General features: G+C 38.7%; 1 protein-coding gene across 1 annotated transcript in view; it reads right to left on the bottom strand.

Annotated features, from left to right (window-relative positions):
• The window catches only part of SPESP1 (sperm equatorial segment protein 1), a 28194-nt gene extending 5665 nt beyond the window's left edge, over window positions 1–22529 (bottom strand). The window contains exon 1 of the mRNA NM_001079773.2: window positions 22295–22529. Within this exon, the coding sequence (NP_001073241.1) occupies window positions 22295–22358 (64 nt within the window). The 5' untranslated portion in view covers window positions 22359–22529. The remainder of the gene's footprint in view (window positions 1–22294) is intronic.
• Between the last annotated feature and the right edge of the window lie 634 nt (window positions 22530–23163).

Raw genomic sequence — 23163 nt, 5'->3', positions numbered from 1 at the left:
ATATCACTCTAATGGCAGAAAGTAAAGAGGAATTAGAGAGTATCTTGATAAGGGTGAAAGAGGAGAGTGAAAAAGCTGGCTTGAAACTTGACATTCAAAAACCTAAGATCATAGCTGCGGATCCCATCACTTTATGTCAAATAGAAGGGGGAAGTGGAAGCACTAACAGATTTTAATTTCTTGGGGATGAAATCACTGCATGGTGACTGCACCATGAAATTAAAAGATACTTGTTTCTTGGAAGGCAAGCTAAGAAAAATCTAGACAGTATATTAAAAATCAAAGACCTCACTTTGCAGACAAAGGTCCATCTAGTCAAAGCTATAGTTTTCCCAGTAGTCATGGATGGATGTGAGAGTTGGACCATAAAGCAGGCTGAGTGGTGAAGAATTGATGTTTTCAAATTGTGGTGCTGGAGAAGACTCTTGAGAGTCCCTTGGACTGCAGGGAGATCAAACTAGTCATCAATCCTAAAGAAAATCAACTCTGAGTATTTATTGGAAGGACTGATGCTAAAGCTGAAGCTCCAATACCTAGACCACCTGATGCAAACAGCTGACGCAATGGGAAAGACCCTGATGCTGGGAAAGATTGAGGGTAGGAGGAGAAGAGGATGACAGAGGATGAGACGGTTGAAACGCATCACTAACTCAATTGTCATGAGTTTGAGCAAATTCCAGGAGACAGTGTAGGACAGAGGAGCCTAGTGTGCCGCAGTCCATGGGGTAGCAAAGTCGAACCCGACCTGGTGACTAAACAAAAGCAAATATTTATAAAATGCATTGTCCTGAATCTAGAGGTTTTTCTGAAGGAAAATACTAAGGAAAATTAACTTGTGACCTAGTGCAGTGAAAAAATATCTTTCATTCTGGTTCTGGTTCTACCACTTTCTAGCATCATGACCTTATTTCTCTACTACTAAATTTCTCTACTATTAAATTACTACCTACTAAATTTCTCTGAATATTTACTTAACTATAAAATTAAGATACTAAATCTGCCCTTTATCTCATAGACTTAAAAATACTGGTTATTTGAAAACACTTTAGGAGGCGGTCCTAAGATGGTGGAGAAATGGGACGGGGAGACCACTTTCTCCCCTACAAATTCATCGAAAGAACATTTGAACGCTGAGCAAATTCCACAAAACAACATCTGAATGTTGGCAGAAGACATCAGGCACCCAGAAAGGCAGCCCATTGTCTTCTAAAGGAGATGGAGAAGTCTTGAGGCTACTGTAAGAGTAAGACTGAAAACCAGAGGTAGGAGGCTTAAGTCCAAAACCTGAGAACACCAGAGAACTCCTGACTCCAGGGAACATTAATTGATAAGAGCTCATCAAAAGCCTCCATACCTACACTGAAACCAAGCACCACCCAAGGGCCAACAAGTTCCAGAGCAAGACATACCATGCAAATTCTCCATCAACACAGGAACATAACCCCGAGCTTCAATATACAGGCTGCCCAAAGTCACACCAAACCCACTGACATCTCAAAACTCACTACTGCACACTTCATTGCACTCCAGAGAGAAGAAATCCAGCTCCACACACCAGAACACTGACACAAGCTTCTCTAACCAGGAAACCTTGACAAGCCACATGTCCAACCCCACCTACAGTGAGGAACCTCCACAATAAAGAAGAACTACAAACTGCCAGAATATGGAAAGGCCACCCCAAACACAGCAATATAAACAAGATGAAAAGGCAGAGAAATACTCAGCAATAAAGGAACAGGATAAATGCCCACCAAACCAAACCAAAGAGGAAGAGATAGGGAATCTACCTGAAAAAGAATTCAGAATAACGATAGTGAAAATGATCCAAAATCTTGAAAACAAAATAGAGTTACAGATAAATAGCCTGGAGACAAGGATTGAGAAGATGCAAGAAATGTTTAACAAGGACCTAGATGAAATAAAAAAAGAGTCAATATATAATGAATAATGCAATAAATGAGATCAAAAACACTCTGGAGGGAACCAACAGTAGAATAATGGAAGCAGAAGATAGGATAAGTGAGGTAGAAGACAGGATGGTAGAAATAAAAGAAGCAAAGAGGAAAAAAGAATGAAAAGAAATGAGGACAACCTCAGAGACCTCTGGGACAATGTTAAATGCCCCAACATTCGAATCATATGAGTCCCAGAAGAAGAAGACAAAAAGAAAGACCAAGAGAAAATACTTGAGGAGATAATAGCTGAAAACTTCCCTAAAATGGGGAAGGAAATAGTCATCCAAGTCCAAGAAACCCAGAGAGTCCAAAACAGGATAAACCCAAGGCAAAACACCCCAAGACACATATTAATCAAATTAACAAAGATCAAACACAAAGAACAAATATTAAAAGCAGCAAGGGAAAAAACAACAAATAACACACAAGGGGATTTCCATAAGGATAATGGCTGATCTTTCAATAGAAACTCTTCAGGCCAGAAGGGAATGGCAGGTCATACTTAAAGTGATGAAAGAGAAAAACCTACATCCCAGATTACTGTACTCAGCAAGGATCTCATTCAAATATGAAGGAGAAATCAAAGCTTTACAGACAAGCAAAAGCTGAGAGAATTCAGCACCACCAAACCAGCTCTCCAACAAATGCTAAAGGATCTTCTCTAGACAGGAAACACAGAAAGGGTGTATAAACTCGAACCCAAGACCACAAAGTAAATGGCAATGGGATCATACATATCAATAATTACCTTAAATGTAAATGGGTTGAATGGCTCAACCAAAAGACAAAGACTGGCTGAATGGATACAAAAACAAGACCCCTGTATATGTTATCCACAAAAGACCCACCTCGAAACAAGGGACACATACAGACTGAAAGTGAAGGGCTAGAAAAAGATATTCCACACAAATAGAGACCAAAAGAAAGCAGGAGTAGCAATACTTATATCAGAAAACAGACTTTAAAATAAAGGCTATAAAAAGAGACAAAGAAGGACACTATATCATGATCAGAGGATCAATCCAAGAAGAAGATATAACAATTATAAATATATATGCACCCAACATAGGAGCACCGCAATATGTAAGACAAATGCTAACAAGTATGAAAGGGGAAATTAACAATAACACAATAATAGTGGGAGACTTTAATACCCAACTCATACCAATGGATAGATCAACTAAAGAGAAAATTAACAAGGAAACACAAACTTTAAATGATACAATAGACCAGTTAGACCTAATTGATATCTATAGTACATTTCACCCCAAAACAATGAATTTCACCTTTTTCTCAAGTGCACATGGAACCTTCTTCAGAATAGACCACATCCTGGGCCATAAATCTAGCCTTCGTAAATTCAAAAAAATTGAAATCATTTCAAGCATCTTTTCTGACCACAATGCAGTAAGATTAGATATCAATTACAGGAGAAAAACTATTAAAAATTCCAACATATGGAGGCTGAACAACACGCTGCTGAATAACCAACAAATCACAGAAGAAATTTAAAAAGAAATCAAAATATGCTTAGTAACAAATGAAAATGAAAACACAACAACCCAAAACCTATGGGACACTGTAAAAGCAGTGCTAAGGGGAAGGTTCATTGCAATACAGGCGGTACTTCAAGAAACAAGAAAAAGTCAAATAAATAACCTAACTCTACACCTAAAGCAAATAGAAAAGGAAGAAATGAAAAACCCAAGGGTTAGTAGAAGGAAGGAATTCTTAAAAATTAGGGCAGAAATAAATGCAAAAGAAACAAAAGAGACCATAGCAAAAATTAACAAAGCCAAAAGCTGTTCGTTGAGAAGATAAATAAAATTGACAAACCATTAGCCAGACTCATCAAGAAACAAAGGGAGAAGAATCAAATCAACAAAATTAGAAATGTAAATGGAGAGATCACAACAGACAACAGAAATACAAAGGATCATAAGAGACTACTATCAGCAACTATATGCCAATAAAATGGGCAACGTGGAAGAAATGGACAAATTCTTAGAAAAGTACAACTTTCCAAAACTGAACCAGGAAGAAATAGAAAATCTTAACAGACCCATCACAAGCATGGAAATTGAAACTGTAATCAGAAATCTTCCAGCAAACAAAAGCCCAGGTCCAGATGGCTTCACAGCTGAATTCTACCAAAAATTTAGAGAAGTGCTAACACCTATCTTACTCAAACTCTTCCAGAAAATTGCAGAAGAAGGTAAACTTCCAAACTCATTCTATGAGGCCACCATTATCCTAATACCAAAACCAGACAAAGATGCCACACAAAAAAGAAAACTATAGGCCAATATCACTAATGAACATAGATGCAAAAATCCTTAACAAAATTATAGCAAACAGAATCCAACAACACATTAAAAAGATCATACACCATAACCAAGTGGGCTTTATCCCAGGGATGCAAGGATTCTTCAATATTCACAAATCAATCAAGGTAATACACCACATTAACAAATTGAAAGATAAAAACCATATGATTATCTCAATAGATACAGAGAAAGCCTTTGACAAAATTCAACATCCATTTATGATAAAAAAAAAAACCCTCCAGAAAGCAGGAATAGAAGGAACATACCTCAACATAATAAAAGCTATATATGACAAACCCACAGCAAACATTATCCTCAATGGTGAAAAATTGTAAGCATTTCCCCCAAAGTCAGGAACAAGACAAGGGTGCACACTTTCACCACTACTATTCAACATAGTTTTGGAATTTTTGGCCACAGCAATCAGAGCATAAAAAGAAATAAAAGGAACCTAGATTGGAAAAGAAGTAAAACTCTGTTTGCAGATGACATGATCCTCTACATAGAAAACCCTAAAGACTCCACCAGAAAATTACTAGAGCTAATCAATGAATATAGTAAAGTTGCAGGATATAAAATTAACACACAGAAATCCCTTGCATTCCTATACACTGAGAAATCAGAAACAGAAATTAAGAAAACAATTCCATTCACCATTGCAACAAAAAGAATAAAATACTTAGAAATATATGTACCTAAAGAAACAAAAGACCTATATATAGAAAACTATAAAACACTGATGAAAGAAATCAAAGAGGACACAAATAGATGGAGAAATATACCATGTGCATGGACTGGAAGAATCAATATAGTGAAAATGAGTATACTACACAAAGCAATCTATAGATTCAATGCAATCCCTATTAAGCTACCAACAGTATTTTTCACAGAGCTAGAACAAATAATTTCACAATTTGTATGGAAATACAAAAAAAACTCAAATAGCCAAAGCAATCTTGAGAAAGAAGAATGGAATTGGAGGAATCAAATTCCACTCACAATTTGTATGGAAATACAAAAAAACTCAAATAGCCAAAGCAATCTTGAGAAAGAAGAATGGAATTGGAGGAATCAACCTTCAAGCTATACTACAAAGATACAGTCATCAAGACACTATGGTACTGGCACAAAGAAATATATATCAATGGAACAAAATAGAAAGCCCAGAGATAAATCCACGCACCTATGGACATCTTATCTTTGACAAAGGAGGCAAGAATATACAATGGAGAAAAGACAATCTCTTTAACAAGTGGTGCAGGGGAAACTGGTCAACCACTTGTAAAAGAATGAAACTAGAACACTTCTAACACCATACACAAAAATAAACTCAAAAGGGATTAAAGCTCTAAACGTAAGACCAGAAACTATAAAACTCCTAGAGGAAAACATAGGCAAAACACTCTCTGACATACATCACAGCAGGATCCTCTATGACCCACCTCCCAGAATATTGGAAATAAAAGCAAAAATAAACAAATGGGACCTAATTAAACTTAAAAGCTTTTGCACAACGAAGGAAACTATAAGCAAGGAGAAAAGACAGCCTTCAGAATGGGAGAAAATAATAGCAAATGAAGCAACTGACAAAGAATTAATCTCAAAAATATACAGGCAACTCCTGCAGCTCAATTCCAGAAAAATAAACGACCCAATCAAAAAATGGGCCAAAGAACTAAACAGATATTTCTCCAAAGAAGACATACAGATGGCTAACAAACACATGAAAAGATGCTCAACATCACTCATTATCAGAGAAATGCAAATCAAAACCAAAATGAGGTACCATTTCATGCCAGTCAGAATGGCTGCTATCCAAAAGTCTACACGCAATAAATGCTGGAGAGGGTGTGGAGAAAAGGGAACCCTCTTACACTGTTGGTGGGAATGCAAACTAGTACAGCCACTATGGAGAACAGTGTGGAGATTCCTTAAAAAACTGGAAATAGAACTGCCTTATGACCCAGCAATCCCACTGCTGGGCATACACACTGAGGAAACCAGAATTGAAAGAGACACATGTACCCCAATGTTCATCGCAGCACTGTTTATAATAGCCAGGACATGGAAGCAACCTAGATGTCCATCAGCAGATGAATGGATGAGAAAGCTGTGGTACATATACACAATGGAATATTACTCAGCCATTAAAAAGAATACATTGGAATCAGTTCTAATGAGGTGGATAAAACTGGAGCCTTTTATACAGAGTGAAGTAAGCCAGAAAGAAAAACACCAATACAGTATCAATTCAGTGCAGTTCAGTCGCTCAGTCGTGTCTGACTCTTTGTAACCCCATGAACCGCAGTACACCAGGCCTCCCTGTCCATCACCAACTCCCAGGGTCCACCCAAACCCATGTCCATTGTGTCGGTGATGCCATCCAACCATCTCATCTTCTGTCGTCCCCTTCTCCTCCTGCCCCTCAATCTTTCCCAGCATCAGGGTCTTTTCAAATGAGTCAGCTCTCTGCATCAGGTGGCCAAAGTATTGGAGTTTCAGCTTCAATATCAGTCCCTCCAATGAACACCCAGGACTGATCTCCTTTAAGATGGACTGGTTAGATCTCCTTGCAGTCCAAGGGACTCTCCAGAGTCTTCTCCAACACCACAGTTCAAAAGCATAAATTCTGAGCTCAGCTTTGTTTATAGTCCAACTCACATCCATACATGACCACTGGAAAAACCATAGCCTTGACTAGATGGACCTTCGTTGGCAAAGTAATGTCTCTGCTTTTTAATATGCTGTCTAGGTTGGTCATAACTTTCCTTCCAAGGAGCAAGTGTCTTTTAATTTCATGGCTGCAATCACCATCTGCAGTGATTTTGGAGCCCAGAAAAATAAAGTCAGCCTCTGTTTCCACTGTTTCCCCATCTATTTGCCATGAAGTGATGGGACTGGATGCCATGATCTTAGTTTTCTGAATGTTGAGCTTTAAGCCAACTTTTTTCACTCTCCTCTTTCACTTTCATTAAGAGGCTTTTTAGTGCCTCTTCACTTTCTGCCATAAGGGTGGTGTCATCTGGATATCTGAGGTTATTGATATTTCTCCTGGCAATATATATGGAATTTAGAAAAATGGTAACGATAACCCTACATGCAAGACAGCAAAAGAGACACAGGTGTATAGAACAGTCTTTTTGGACTCTGTGGGAGAAGGCGAGGGTGGAATGATTTGAGAGAATAGCATTGAAACATGTATATTATCATATGTGAAACAGATTGCCAGTCCAGGTTCGATGCATGAGACAGGGTTCTCAGGGCTGGTGCACTGGGATGACCCAGAGGGATGGGATTGGGAGGGAAGTAGGAGGGGGTTCAGGATGGGGAACACATGTACACCCATGGCTGACTCATGTCAATGTATGACAAAACCACTACAGTAATGTAAAGCAATTAGCCTCCAATTAAAATAAATTTTAAAAAATAAAAAATAAATTTCTATGTAAGATTTCAACTATTTCTATACATTAAAATATAATGCTTGCAAACTAAACTAGCTGGAAATATTTTGTTTCTTTGTTTATGCATTGGTTACCCAGAAGCATTAACTATAAAAATTGATTAAACTATACATTAGACTGTGCACCTTATTCTATGTATATTATATATTTAAAATCTCATATTGGTAACTGGTTTGCATTACACTTACTGGACATTAACACAAAGATTTTAAAAATCATTTTAAAAGAGCTAGAATTAATAAAATTTAATTTTATCAATAGAAGTTATTTTCATTTTTTATATATAAATTTATTTATTTTAATTGGAGGTTACTTTACAATATTGTATTGGTTTTGCCATACATCAACATGAATCTGCCACAGGTGTACATGTGTTCCCCATCCTGAACCCCCCTCCTTCCTCCCTCCTCGTACCATCCCTCTGGGTCGTCCCAGTGCACCAGCCCCAAGCATCCAGTATCATGCATCGAACCTGGACTGGCAATTTGTTTCATATATGATATTATACATATTTCAATGCCATTCTCCCAAATCATCCCACCCTCTCCCTCTCCCACAGAGACCAAAAGACTGTTCTATACATCTGTGTCTCTTTTGCTGTCTCGCATACAGGGTTATCATTACCATCTTTCTAACTGAAGTCATGCATAAACCAAGTGTTTTATTTATCAGTTTCATTATGCTATATCTTTTCATTATGCCATTATGCGATGCTGCTGCTGCTGCTGCTGCTGCTGCTAAGTCACTTCAGTCGTGTCTGACTCTGTGGAACCCCGTAGACGGCAGCCCACCAGGCTCCCCCGTCCCTGGCATTCTCCAGGCAAGAACACTGGAGTGGATCATTATGCCATAACATATGCCAAATTTTACTATTTTAAAGCATGAGGAAGCTAATATAAAATTGCATGAATAAAAACTTCAATTCGTAATAGGTGTAAAAATAATTTCTTTCACAATATCCATTTAAAAGAATGAAAATATATAAATGTATTGTTTTGTAAAAACCTCAACAGTTATACCTTTATCTGTTTCTGGAGAGATTTTTCTAATTAGTAAAACTAAAGTACATTATGGAGAAGGCAATGGCACCCCACTCCAGTACTCTTGCCTTGAAAATTCCATGGACGGAGGAGCCTGGTGGGCTGCAGTCCATCGGGTCACTAGGAGTCGGACACAACTGAAGCAACTTAGCAGCAGCAGCAAAGTACATTAACTGTTCTAACTAACAATTTTTTCCAGAAAACTTACACTAAAAAGTGGGGTGGGGCATGAGTTTCTATGCAACTAAAAAGTGACTCAGTTCAGTCAGTTCAGTCGTGTTCAACTCTTTGCGACCCCATGAACTGCTGCATGCCAGGCCTCCCTGTCCATCACCAACTCCCGGAGTTCACCCAGACTCACGTCCATCGAGTCGGTGATGCCATCCAGCCATCTCATCCTCTGTTGTCCCCTTCTCCTCCTGCCCCCAATCCCTCCCAGCATCAAAGTCTTTTCCAATGAGTCAACTCTTCGCACGAGGTGGCCAAAGTACTGGAGTTTCAGCCTTAGTATCATTCCTTCCAAAGAACACCCAGGACCCATCTCCTTTAGAATGGACTGGTTGGATCTCCTTGCAGTCCAAGGGACTCTCAAGAGTCTTCTCCAACACCACAGTTCAAAAGCATCAATTCTTCGGTGTTCAGCTTTCTTCACAGTCCAACTCTCACATCCATACATGACCACTGGAAAAACCATAGCCTTGACTAGATGGACCTTTGTTGGCAAAGTAATGTCTCTGCTTTTTAATATGCTATCTAGGTTGGTCATAACTTTCCTTCCAAGGAGTAAGCATCTTTTAATTTCATGGCTGCAATCACCATCTGCAGTGATTTTGGAGCCCAGAAAAATAAAGTCTGACACTGTTTCCACTGTTTTCCCAACTATTTCCCATGAAGTGATGGGACCAGATGCCATGATCTTCGTTTTCTGAATGTTGAGCTTTAAGCCAACTTTTTCCACTCTCCTCTTTAACTCCTCTTTAACCTCAAGAGGCTATTTAGTTCCTCTTCACTTTCTGCCATAAGGGTAGTATCATCTGCATATCTGAGGTTATTGATATTTCTCCCAGAAATCTTGATTCCAGCTTGTGCTTCTTCCAGCCCAGTGTTTCTCATGATGTACTCTGCTGCTGCTGCTGCTGCTAAATCACTTCAGTTGTGTCGGACTCTGTGTGACTCCATAGACGGCAGCCCACCAGGCTCCCCCATCCCTGAGATTCTCCAGGCAAGAACACTGGAGTGGGTTGCCATTTCCTTCTCCAGATATACTCTGCATATAAGTTAAATAAACAGGGTGACAGTATACAGCCTTGACGTACTCCTTTCCCTATTTGGAACCAGTCTGTTATTCCATGTCCAGTTCTAACTGTTGCTTCCTGACCTGCATATAGGTTTCTCAAGAGGCAGGTCAGGTGGTCTGCCAATCCCATCTCTTTCAGAATTGTCCACAGTTTATTGTGATCTACACAGTCAAAGGCTTTGGCATAGTCAATAAAGCAGAAATAGATGTTTTTCTGAAACTCTCTTGCTTTTTTGATGGTCCAGCGGATGCTGGCAATTTGATCTCTGGTTCCTCTGCCTTTTCTAAAACCAGCTTGAACATCTGGAAGTTCATGGTTCACGTATTGCTGAAGCCTGGCCTGGAGAATTTTGAGCATTACTTTACTAGCGTGTGAGATGACTACATGCCAAAAATAACAATAAAAAGCAATGACACTAATGCTAACATTAAAAAGCTTATTAGAAAGATTCCTACTTAGTTCCTTTGAGACTAAAGTGTTAAGAATAGCATTGAAACCTGTATAATATCATGTATGAAACGAGTCACCAGTCCAGGTTCGATGCACAGTACTGGATGCTTGGGGCTGGTGCACTGGGACGACCCAGAGGGAGGGTAGGGGAGGGAGGAGGGTGGAGGGTTCAGGATGGGGAACGCGGGTATACCTGTGGCAGATTCATTTTGATATTTGGCAAAACTAATACAATATTGTAAGGTTTAAAAATAAAATTAAATTAAAAAAAAATAAACAACAAAAAAAAAGAAAAAAAAAATGTCACCCTAAATCTTGATCAAAGAACCAATAGCTTCTAAGCTGAATAAAAAGAAAAACTAAACTAAAAACTCCAGCTTTTTGGTTAAAAAAAAAGGAAAGGAGCTACAATTTTTAAAAGATGTATACCCTCAAATTTGGAAGCTTTAATATGAGAAATCTTTACTTCAAAGGGTAATAAAAAGTAGGACTGTAAGAAAACTAGGTAATTTTAATGTTTCTTTGGTAAGTTCCTTATTTAATGTAACAATTTAAAATCTCAAAAGAAAAGTGGTAAATCTTAAGACTTTTAAAAAATTTTACTTTTAAAAACGTATTTTTCTGTGTTTTATTTATGTGGTGATTGTGTAGTTATCGCAGAATACAAAACTGGAAAGTAAGGACACATCCAAATCTATGCAGAATTTGGATTTTTGAACTTGAAGTCCATATAGCTAAACTTTTCAAGAACAGTATCAAACAACACATACATAAAATGTAAATATGGGATTTCACTTGAAATGTATTACAAACCAAACACTTGGAATCTCAAAAACTGGTTATTATAAAACTTATACAATACTGTAAAATCATAAGGACCAATAAAATTTTTCCATTAAAATATTCTATGTATAGTCTTTAACTGCTATAATTCTCTGACAACATTTAATATGAATTGCATTTTATTTTGACATTAACTTGGTTATAATTCCTGACATTCCTGACATATGAACCTGCAAACTAAAACAATTTTAAATTAATAGCATATGTATTAATCTAAAGGCTTTTAAAAGACAAAAACTTGAGGTTTGGTATCAAACATTTTAAAGTAAAAACAATTTTACTTTTGCTAGTAAAATAAAGTATACTGGTTAATTGCTTATAATAATAAAAAATTAAAGGACAATTTTAAATAAACTCTCAAAATACTGAGTTTATTTATAGTCTCTTTCTAATTTAGAGTACTATGAATCACTACTCAGATAAAATTGTATCTATATAACTTAGATATCTGATAGTCAATTAAGACTTCTCTCTTCTTTCCAATAACTAGTACCTATCAACTACAAATTGGCATTTGCCACTGGCACTTGCCATCCACCTCTACAAGGATTAAATCATGTGCTACTGCAGCTGCTGATTTTCAATACCTGCCCCCCTCAAAAAGAGTTCAGGGTGAACAGAAATGAGGCACCCTACTCAGGGAAAAACTGGCAGGACAGGTCTTCAGATAGTTAGATGTTTTCAGGAGCCGATTTTATGAGCCCAATTCTTGTATCTACTCATATTTTAAAAAGCACTAAAATCCTGCATGGTGATGAATGATCCTCATGACAGGCAGAAAGCTTCACAAGACTAGCAGAAGCTTTCTGGAAAAATATGTGTCTGGTTGCATGTATTCCTCCTTAACCAAAATCACATATATACTGACCTTCCCCCCTGCCTCTTTGGAGCAATTCCTCCAAAATCTGAGGTGTTGTCTCCTGGGCTACACTCATTTTTTCCCAAATAAAACTTAACTCACAACACTCACATTGTGCATTTTTTTTAAGTCGACATACCTTATACACAAACTGGAAAATAACATAGACAACTGTAAACTTAATTCCAACATATTTTGACCAAAATTAAAAACAGGTCATCACACAATTCCTATGTGTGTTCTACTTAGGTAATCTTGTTTACTTGTAAAACATAATGCCTCTTCCATAAGCCCCAAATAAAATGTTTTAAAACAATGTATTTGGACTTCTACTTCCAAAAAGATAGACAATATGTATTTTCCCTCTATCCTTCCTACTAACAGTTAAAAATCTTCAACATTATATGTAAGACAAGCATGAGATGAAAAGACTCTGAAAGGCAGAGCGATGAAGGTAGACCAACTAGGGACTTCAGGACCTGAGTAACGACACAGCAGTGAGTTCCCTGGGTTTTCTTTTTGCCATATATATCCTAGACTGGGAACTGGAGATGCTGGCAATCCAAAAACACCAATGGACACAGACCAAAAAGGCTCAAAGAGAAAGACTGCTTTCTTCATGGCCAAAGGACCAGGAAAAGAGTAAACTGGCAAGACAGAAAAGGGAGGGGATATATGTATACTTATGGCTGATTCATGTTGAGGTTTGACAGAAAACAACAAAATTCTGTAAAGCAATTATCCTTTAATTAAAAAAAAAAAAAGCCAAAAGCACAGAAAACCTTGCAATCCTACCCCCATCAGCAGAGGCTGAGTGGAAAACATAGACTTTCACCCTCATCAAGTTTCATTAAGCTTCCCCAATTCCTCTGCCCTTATCCCACGAAGTGCTGCAACAAATATGAATACCTCCTCTTTTCAAGTAGAGAAGGCCAAGTAAGGAGCTAGGACTTTCAGCTCCTTCCTGTGGTAACAAGGCAACACCCCACATCCACCATTAAAGTGGTGTCAAAGACCTATTTAAATCTGTAGCAAAAGAGTTAAATGAGGTCCAGAGTCTTACAACATAATACCCAAAATATCCAGGTTTGAATCAAAGGCTAGTGGTCATTACAAGAACCAGGAAAAATCTCAATTTGATTAAGAAAAGAAACCCAACAGATGCCAACACTGAGATGATGCAGATGTCAGAATTATCTGACAGGGATTTAGAAGTAGCCATCATAAAAATGCTTCAACAAGCAATTATGGATTTCTTGAAACAAATGAAAAATAAAAAGTCTTAATAAATAAGTAGAAAATCTCAGCAAAGAAATAGAATATATAAGGATTAATTAAGTTTTAGAATTGAGTAACACAATAACTGAACTGAAAAACTCAGTAGATAGATTCAACAGCAGAATGGAGAGGAAAGAGGAAATAAGCAGTGAACTGGAAGATAGAATAACAGCAATTACCCAATCTGAATAAAAGAGAAAAAATGAAATGCAAACAAATGAAAAGAGCCTCAGGGTCTTGTGAGACTGTAACAAAAAGATCTAACATTCATGTCACCTGAGCCTTGGAAAGAGAAAAGAAAAAGGATAAACAGAAAAGGTATTCAAAAACATAATGACTGAAAATTTCCCAAATGTGGCAAAAGACATGAATTTACAGATTCAAGAATCTGAATCTCAAAACAGAATAAACCCAAAGAAATCCATGTTAAGATGTATCATGGTCATCTTAGACAAAGAAAAACTCTAAAGATAAAGAAAAAAATCTTGAAAGAAGCAGGTTAAGTTACAATTTGAATTCTCAAGAGAAATCATGAATGTCAGAAGTAAAAGGCATAATATTTTTCAAGTGATAAAAGGAAAGGACTATCAATCCAGAATTCTTTATCAAGGGAAAATATCCTTTAGCAATGAAAGGATAATCAATACCTCTCAGATGAAGGGAAATTAAGATAAGTTGTTGCCATAAGACCTATTCTAAAAGAATAACTAAATTAAGCTCATTAAACAGAAAGGAGGGCATCCTTAGTGGGTCAGCAGTAAAGAATCTGCCTGCAATGCAGGAGACGCAGGTCCAGTTCCTAGGTCAGGAAGATTCCATGGAGAAGGAAACGGCAATCCACTCCAGTATCCTTGCCTGGAAAATCCCATGGACAGAAGAGCCTGGTGGGCTATAGTCCAGAGGATCACAAAACAGTCAGACACAACTTAGTAACTAAACAAGTGAAGTGGCTCAGTTGGGTCCGACTCTTTGCAACCCCATGGACTATCCTGCCAGGCTCCTCCATCCATGGGATAAAACAACATTAAAAAAAAGGAAATCATAAAAGAAGGTATCCTGAACATTGGCAAGGAAGAAAGAGTAACAGAAGGAGCAAAAATATGGGAAAATTCAGTGAACTTTTCTTTTCCTCTTGAGTTTTTCAAACTATGATTGACAGCTGAAGTAAAATTATAATACTATCTGATGTGGTTCTCTATGTATGCTAAAGAAATATATATGACAATTAACAGTATGAATGAGAGAGGGTAAAAGAACATAAAGGGAGGTTAGGTTTCTACATTTCACTGAAACTAGCAAAATGCTGATACCAATAGACTGTAATAAGTTATGTATACATAATGTAATACCCAGGCAGTACAAAGAAATATGCTCAAAAACACTACAAGATAGAATCCTAAAAAACCCTAAATCCTAAAAAAACATCTCTCTATCAATGTAAGATGAGTTCCCCTGCAACCCCATAGAAGAAATGGAGTAGCCCTCATAATCAACAAAAGAGCCCCAATGCAGTACTTGGATGCAATCTCAAAAACAGAATGATCTCAGTTCGTTTCTAAGGCAAACCATTCAACATCACATCAACATCACCACTGATGCCAAAGAAGCTGAAGTCAACCAGTTCTATGAGGACCTAAAAGACCTTATAGAACTACTATCAACAAAAAATGTTCTATTCATCATAGGGAATTGAAATTCAAATGTAGGAAGTCAAGAAATACCTGGAGTAACAGGCAAGTTTGGCCTTGACGTACAAAATGAAGCAAGGCAAAGGCTAACAAAATTCTGCCAAAAGAACACACTGATCATAGCAAACACCCTTTTCCAACAACACAAGGGATGACTTTACACGTGGATATCACCAAGTGGTCAATACTGAAATCAGACTGATTATGCATTCTTTGCATCCGAAGATGGAGAAGCTCTATACAGTCAGCAAAAACAAGACTGTAAGCTGACTATGGCTCAGAACATCAGCTTCTTTTAGCAAAATTCAGGCTTAACTAAAGAAAACTAGGAAAACCACTAGGCAGTTCAGGTACGACCTAAATCAAATCCCCTATGATTATACAGTGGATGTGATGAATAGATTCAAGGGATTAGATTTGGTAAACAGAGTGCCTGAAGAACTATGGACAGAGATTTGTAATACTGTACAGGAGGCACTGACCAAAACCATCCCAAAGATAAAAGAAATGCAAGAAGGCAAAGTGGTTGTCTGAGGAGGCCTTACAAATAGCTGAGAAAAGAAGAGAAGTAAAAAGCAAGGGAGAAAGAGAAAGGTATACCTAACAATGCAGAGTTCCAGAGAATAGCAAGGAGAGGCAAGAAGGCCTTCTTCAATGAACAATGAAAAGAAAGAGTGAAACAACAAAAGGGAAGAGACTAGAGATCTCTTTAAGAAAACTGGAGACATCAAAGTAACATTTCACGCAAAGACGGGCACAATAAAGGACAGAAAGGGCAAAGACCTAATTGAAGCAGAAGAGATCAAGAAGAGATGGCAAGAATACAGAGAAGAACTGTATGGAAAAAGATCTTAATGACCCAGATAACGATGATGGTGTGATCACTCACTTAGAGCCAGACATCCTGGAGTGTGAAGTCAAGTGGGCCTTAGGAAGCGCTGCTGCCAATAAAGCTAGTGCAGGTGATAAAATTCCAGCAGAGCTACTTAAAATCTTAAAAAAAAAAAAAAAAGATGATGCTATTAAAGTACTGCACTCTAAATGTCAGCAAATTTGGAAAACTCAGCAGTGGCCACAGGACTAGAAAAGGTCATTCTTCACCCAATTCCCAAGAATGGCAGTACTAAAGAATGTTCAAACTATCAGACAATTGTGCTCACTTGCCATGCTAGTAAGGTTATGCTCAAAATTCTTCAAGCCAGGCTTCCATAGTACTTGAATCAAGAACTTCCAGATGTACAAAGTGGGTTTAGAAAAGGCAAAGGAACTAGAGACCAAACTGCCAACATTTGCTGGATCATAGAGAAAGCAAGGGAATTCCAGAAAAACATCTACTTCTATCTCATTGATGATGCTAAAGCTTTTGAGTGTGTGGATCATAACAAACTGTGGAAAACTCTCAAAGAGATGGGAATATCTGACCATCTTGCCTGTCTTCTGAGGTATGCAGAAGACACACCTGTATGCAGGTCAAGAACCTTATATGGAAAAGCTGACTGGTTCACAATTGAGAAAGGAGTATGACAAGGTTGTATATTGTCACCTCATTTATTTAACTTATATGCAGAGTACATCATGTGAAATGCTGGGCTGGATGAGTTATAAGCTGGAATCAAGACAGCCAGGAGAAATATCAATAATCTCAGATATGCAGATAACACCACTCCAATGGCAGAAAGCAGAGAACTAAAGAGCTTCTTGATGAGGGTAAAACAAGAGTGTGAAAAAGCTGACTTAAAACTCAATACTAAAAAAACTAAGATCATGGCATCTGGTCCCATCACTTCCTGGCAAACAGATGGGGAAAAGGTGGAAGCAATGACAGACTGCCTCTTCTAAAATTACTACAGATGGTAACTTCAGCCATGAAATTCGAAGATGACTACTTCTTGGAAGGAAAGCTATGACAAACCTAGACAGCGTATAAAAAGCAAAGACATCACTTTGCTGACAAAGGTCCGTATGGTTAAAGCTATGGTCTTTCCAGTAGTCACATATGGATGTGAGAGTTGGACCATAAAGAAGGCTGAGTGCTGAAGAATTGATGCTTTCAAACTATGGTGCTAGAGAAGACTCTTGAGAGTCCTTTGGACAGCAAGGAGATCAAACCTGTCAATCCTAAAGGAAATCAACCCCGTATATTCATTGGAAGGACTAATGCTCAAGTTGAAACTCCAATAGTTTGGCCACCTGATGCACTGGAAAAGACCCCAATGCTGGGAAAGATTGAAGGCAGAAGGAGAAAAGGGCAACAGAGGATGAGATGGTTGGATGTATCACCGATTCAGTGGACATGAACTTGGGCAAACTCTGGGAGATGATGAGGGACAGGGAGGCCTAGCGTGCTGCAGTCCACAGGGTCACAAAGAGTCAGACACGACTTGGCGACTGAACAACAAAATAAGATGAGTGCTATCTGATCATGTGCTTAAAATGTAATTTATGTTTTTAAAAACTAAGGCCTTAAAGCCCAATAATATTATTGATTTAAACCAAAAAAAATTGGCATAACAATAAATACCAGGTAAGTTAAAGGTAACAACAAAATGTTCAATATAACTGGGGGAAACATAGTAGCTCGGTAAAGAAGGAAAGATAAATTTTTAAACTTTTCAGATACAGACAAAAGAAGTTAAAGTTCAACAGAATATGATTGGTCATTGTGCTTTAGAACTCATATGTTTTTACTGTAATCTTAACATAGTACTTGGTGATTGCACCCAATTTAAAACAAGAATCGTGGATGCTCATCTTTTAAAAGATTCAAATATAACTAGGATTTGTATTACCACAAGAGTGAGTGGCTTTGTCAACAAAGAATTCATGTATATAAAGCTTAACATATACCCACGCACTGAATCATTTATAAATGGGCCAGACTCTGCCTGAATGTCTTAGCTCTAGAGAACAAATTGCTTGTATTTTCCATCCAAATCATGAAATGAGCTCATAAAGAACAGACTTCCCATACTCTACAGAAGTGTTGGAAGTAAGAATACCTGAAAGCTGTCAGCATGTAAGAACTTCCAGCTAAAACACCAACACCTTCAAATTATAAGAAACTTGAATAACTGAGCTGAAGTACTTCCAATTCAAAGCTGTAATAACTATGCTTCATTAGTAGGGTATACTCAAAGAATGACCAGAAAAGAAAATGTCGCATCTTGTTATTCATGCAGCAGTTTTCCTGAATTTGTTAATTCAAAATTTGAATTTATTAATTCAAATTTTAACTTTTGCTAGCAGGTAAAACAAACAAGTAATTATGTTATATTAATTAAGCGTTCATGTTAAGGAAACAACTTCAGGGTCAGGGATAGGGGAAATGGGGAGAAAGTCTGGTAAAAAAAAAAAATACAAACTTTCAGTTATAAGAAAAATAAAGTCTGAGGATCTAATGTATAATATGGTGAAAATAGTTGATGATACACACAAAAAGGTAAAGATGTGAGGTGACATGTGTTAATTAATTCCATGGTGGGAGTTAATATATATATATTAATACATATGTCAAATTATCATATTGTACACTTTAAATATATTATAATTTTATTAATCAATTGTGCCTCAATGAAGCTGAAAAAAGAAGAAACATAACTTTATGGCTTTACTCTTCTTGGTATTTATGTTTTGGGTTAATGTGTCTCTTCCCACGCTGAATATAGTTTCTCCTTGTGTGACTGTCTTGGCCTATTACAGGACACTAGCAAATCTGAAGTGGCATAGGCTTTATAAAAACTTGCATATTGAGGGCTTATAAAGTTCTGTCTGGGAAGCAAGCTCCCATGATATAAAGACACTTGGGCTAGATTACTGAGAAATGAGAAGTGATGTAGAGAAAGACCCTGAAAGATGAGCAGCCATGCTGGATGTTCTCATCCAAACTGAGCTTCTTCATTCTTCAGTTCCACCACATGAAGCAGAACGGCTCAGCTGAGTGCAGACAACCCACAGAATCGTGAGAAATGATAACATTTGAGGGTGGTCTTTTATGCTGCAACAGAAAACCAAAATAACTATACTAAATTTATTTTGAAAAAGGAATACACATTTAGTTAAGGTGAAGAGTCAAAAATCAGAAAGTTATCTTATGAGTAATGTTAAAATTTAATCAGAACCCAAACAAATTCATGACCATGAAATATATCTCTTCTAGTTCTGTTGAGTAAAATGACCTAAATAATAATATTACCTCAGCATTGATATATATCCCAAGTACTCGGCTCTCTAACACCATGTACTATTTTGTCTTCTCAGAAGGATGGCTAATCCCATTCAGAACACAGAATATACAAAGTGGTCTTGGTACAACTGGTTACTGTCAGAAAATAAGAAGTCTTAAAAAACATGAAACCCTATCAAAAGAACACGGACAAGAGCTCCAAAGAACAGAAAGACAGAATTTTTCCCATAAAATATTAATAGGCTAATGAAACTACTATATCCCCAAAGGCCACCCTTTGACATCTGCATTAGAAGACACACTCCTCATTATCCAAAACATTAATGAAGTGTGTCATAACATTCCATTCACAGGTTTGAAAGACTCTCCCAAATGCCATGGCCTTGAGCCTTGAAATAGTGAAAAATGAACTTGCAGCACCAGAACCAAATGAATTTCTCAGTGTTCTTGAAATAAAAGCAATCTGCTTTCCCTTTCAATTCCAATCAGTTGCCAATAGATATGAATATTTATTGCCTTACTACTTCCCTTGCCTTTTGTGGTCCATTAAGACTAAAGTCTTCCTAAAGACAAAGACAGATGCCAAAGAAGTACTGATATTTTCAACAAGTATAATAATTCCTGTGATGTTTGCTTAAGATAACCTCAAAGCTATCTAGTATTCTAAAAAAATTGTTAAAGATGCACTTTTCCTTAAAAAAACCAATGTGTCTTTTATTTGGCATGAGAGAGGAGTGTTTTATATGGTTCTCTTGACAATACTGTTGGAAGAGCAGACATACAAATCAAAGAATACATACCCGATTTAAATTGAACACAGTGATAAGTTTCACAGGAAAAGTAGCCATGTTAGCACTGCCCTTCATATCCCTTAATCTACTTCTATGGAAAAGATGTAAATTACATTTTCTAAGAGATCTTCGTGATCTATGACCTGTATATATATTTCCTTTTCTCTTGTACCATCTGTATATTCAACACAAAATCATTCCTTTTTCTGAGAAGTATCTTTTCATTTTCTACTTAAGAAAATTTAGGTTAAGAGGGTACAAAGGAAGAGCACAGGCCATGGAGTTTTGGAGTTAGACAAGAGATCGAACTGAGTTGAGTAACCAGGTATTGCTTTCAAGCAGTCTCAGAGAATACTGTCTGACAGTATTTCACTTCAGCTGAAGTCTGCATATATATTAGTCAGTTGTGACCTACTGCTCTACAACTACCAAAATTCAATCTCTGGTGTTAGTAATAATGACCACTAGTAACAGCCAGAAAAGACAATTATCATCTTCAGTATGCTCTGCTCAGTTCAGTTCAGTCGCTCAGTCGTGTCCGACTCTTTGCGACCCCATGAATCGCAGCACGCCAGGCCTCCCTGTCCATCACCAACTCCCGGAGTTCACTCACACTCAGGTCCATCGAGTCGGTGGTGCCATCCAGCCATCTCATCCTCTGTCATCCCCTTCTCCTCCTGCCCCCAATCCCTCCCAGCATCACAGTCTTTTCCAATGAGTCAACTCTTCGCATGAGGTGGCCAAAGTATTGGAGTTTCAGCTTTAGCATCATTCCTTCCAAAGAATACCCAGGACTGATCTTTAGAATGGACTGGTTGGATCTCCTTGCAGTCCAAGGGACTCTCAAGAGTCTTCTCCAACACCACAGTTCAAAAGCATCAATTCTTCAGTGCTCAGTTCTTTACAGCAAAAATTTTTGCAAAGACTTTTGTTTAAAACAACTAACAATCATTAAGTGCTAGTACTGAAAGGGCTGACTTTAGTTACCTAGGGCACTTTATTCAGAACTTTAACCACTACTATTTATGACTTTGGTTGTTCTGTGTTTTCATTTTTGAAATTTAATTGTTAACTAAGAGCTTTTAACAAGTCTGAAATATAGCTCTGCATAACTAGCATGCACTTTAGTACTTTTTTCACACCTACCTGTTAAATTTTATTTAGATAGTTAAACCAAACCCCAACATCACTAGATACTACAGTGAACTAGAGTTAGTCTAGATGAATAGGCCTCATGGTCTATCTGGAATACCAGATATCAGACACTTAAATACCTCAAGGTGTTCATGTGATATTAATATAGCAGTCTCAGCACCCCTGAATATGACCTTAGTTTTCAGCCACTGGGGAGGGACAAGTAGTTAAGTCATAATTCTGCTCTACTAAGGTTTTGAATTCTGTGCACCTGAGGATGCTCAGTGGGCGTGCATAGGTCAGCGAGAGTCCTAGACAGCTGTCCACAATCCACACACTCTCCCTGTCTAAACATGGGCTCAAAGTCTTTCTGTCAAGGGCCAGAAAGAGAACAGTTCAGGCTTTGCAGCCCATCCTGTCTCCGGGGCAACTACTGAACTCTGCTATTAAAAGGCGGGAAAGCAACCTGGACTGCTGCGTTTCAACAAAACTTGACGAACAATGAAACTGGAATTTCATACTTTTGCATATGTTACGAAAGATTACATTTACAGCGAAAAAGGTAGTGAACAATGTAAAAACCATGCCCCCCAGCCAGCCAGGCAGCCATCCAAAACCCGGCCGCCCCGGCCTCCTGGCCGCAGGTGCTCCCACCCTGCTTTACCACACCTGCAGCGACTCTCCGGTAAACGAGGCCAGGTGAACAAGGGTTGTCTCTGCCCAAGGTGTCCCAGGTGCCCAGTCCGGCTCACCCCAGCCACGCTTGGGACCCAAAGCCTGGATCACTGCCTCACCACGCGCAGGTGGGGCGGACCAGAACTGGGACACAACTCGGCACCTGAGGCCAAGCCCCTGGAGAATGGGGTTTGGGAGGCATGTAGGACCCAGAAAAGGAAGAGCTGGGTCTTAGGCGGGCCCGGGAACCCTGGGAGGTTCCCCCACAAGTGTCCCCTGGAGTGGCAGCCGCCTCTGGCCACTCACTTCGATACGCTGGCAGGGACGAAGGCCATAGCAGCAGCGCAACTAGAAGGACTAAGAACTTCATGGGCATCATCCACAGCACTCCGCCATGCGTTGGGAACGTCCTGGGGCCACCAGGCCGGGTACCTCAGTCCGAAAGGGGAGGGGGTTGGCGGGACGACCGTCCTTCCTCGGGGCCCCGGGCGCCCCGCAACGGTTGTCACCAGCACGCAAGCGCAGAAGCCCTGGGGAGGGGGGCGGGGTTGAGGATCGCGAACGGCCGTGGCCACGCCCCCTATTAGCGCCGCACACAGTGGGTGGGGCCACGGCGCCTGGCCCCGCCCTCCTACACATGGTTGCTAAGCCTTGGAAGGCCTTATCAGGGGAAGTGAAGTGAAGTGAAGTCGCTCAGTCGTGTCCGACTCCTTGCGACCTCATGGACTGTAGCCTACCGGGCTCTTCCGTTCATGGGATTTTCCAGGCAAGAATACTGGAGTGGGTTTCCATCAGGGGAAGGCAGGGCAAAATCTTGATGCCCAGGGGAATATTGAGGCTTTAAAGGGTGAGTGTGGTGGCCTTTGCCTATTCCAGGAACTGGACTTGCTGTGCCTAAAACAAGGTCGCTATGCAGAAGGAAGTGACTGGTAGAAAGACAGACAAATAGCCTGGCCGTTACAACAACTCGGAAATGTCAAAATGGGGAAGCATAGTGGCCAGCCACCTGAAGTTAACAACTGACCAGTTGAGAGCAGTCATCAAAGATAATCCTCTTATAGCTACAGGAGAAGTTGTCAAAGAACTCAATGTCAATCATTCTACTGTCATTTGGCATTTGAAGCAAATAGGATAGGTGAAGCTAAAGCTAAAGGCAAAGGAGAAAAGGAAAGATA

The sequence above is a fragment of the Bos taurus genome, chromosome 10 (assembly GCF_002263795.3).
Source record: "Bos taurus isolate L1 Dominette 01449 registration number 42190680 breed Hereford chromosome 10, ARS-UCD2.0, whole genome shotgun sequence".
Classification (NCBI taxonomy): Eukaryota; Metazoa; Chordata; class Mammalia; order Artiodactyla; family Bovidae; genus Bos; species Bos taurus.
Note: the sequence above shows the minus strand (reverse complement) of the source record. Positions and strands in the feature narration are given on the sequence as shown.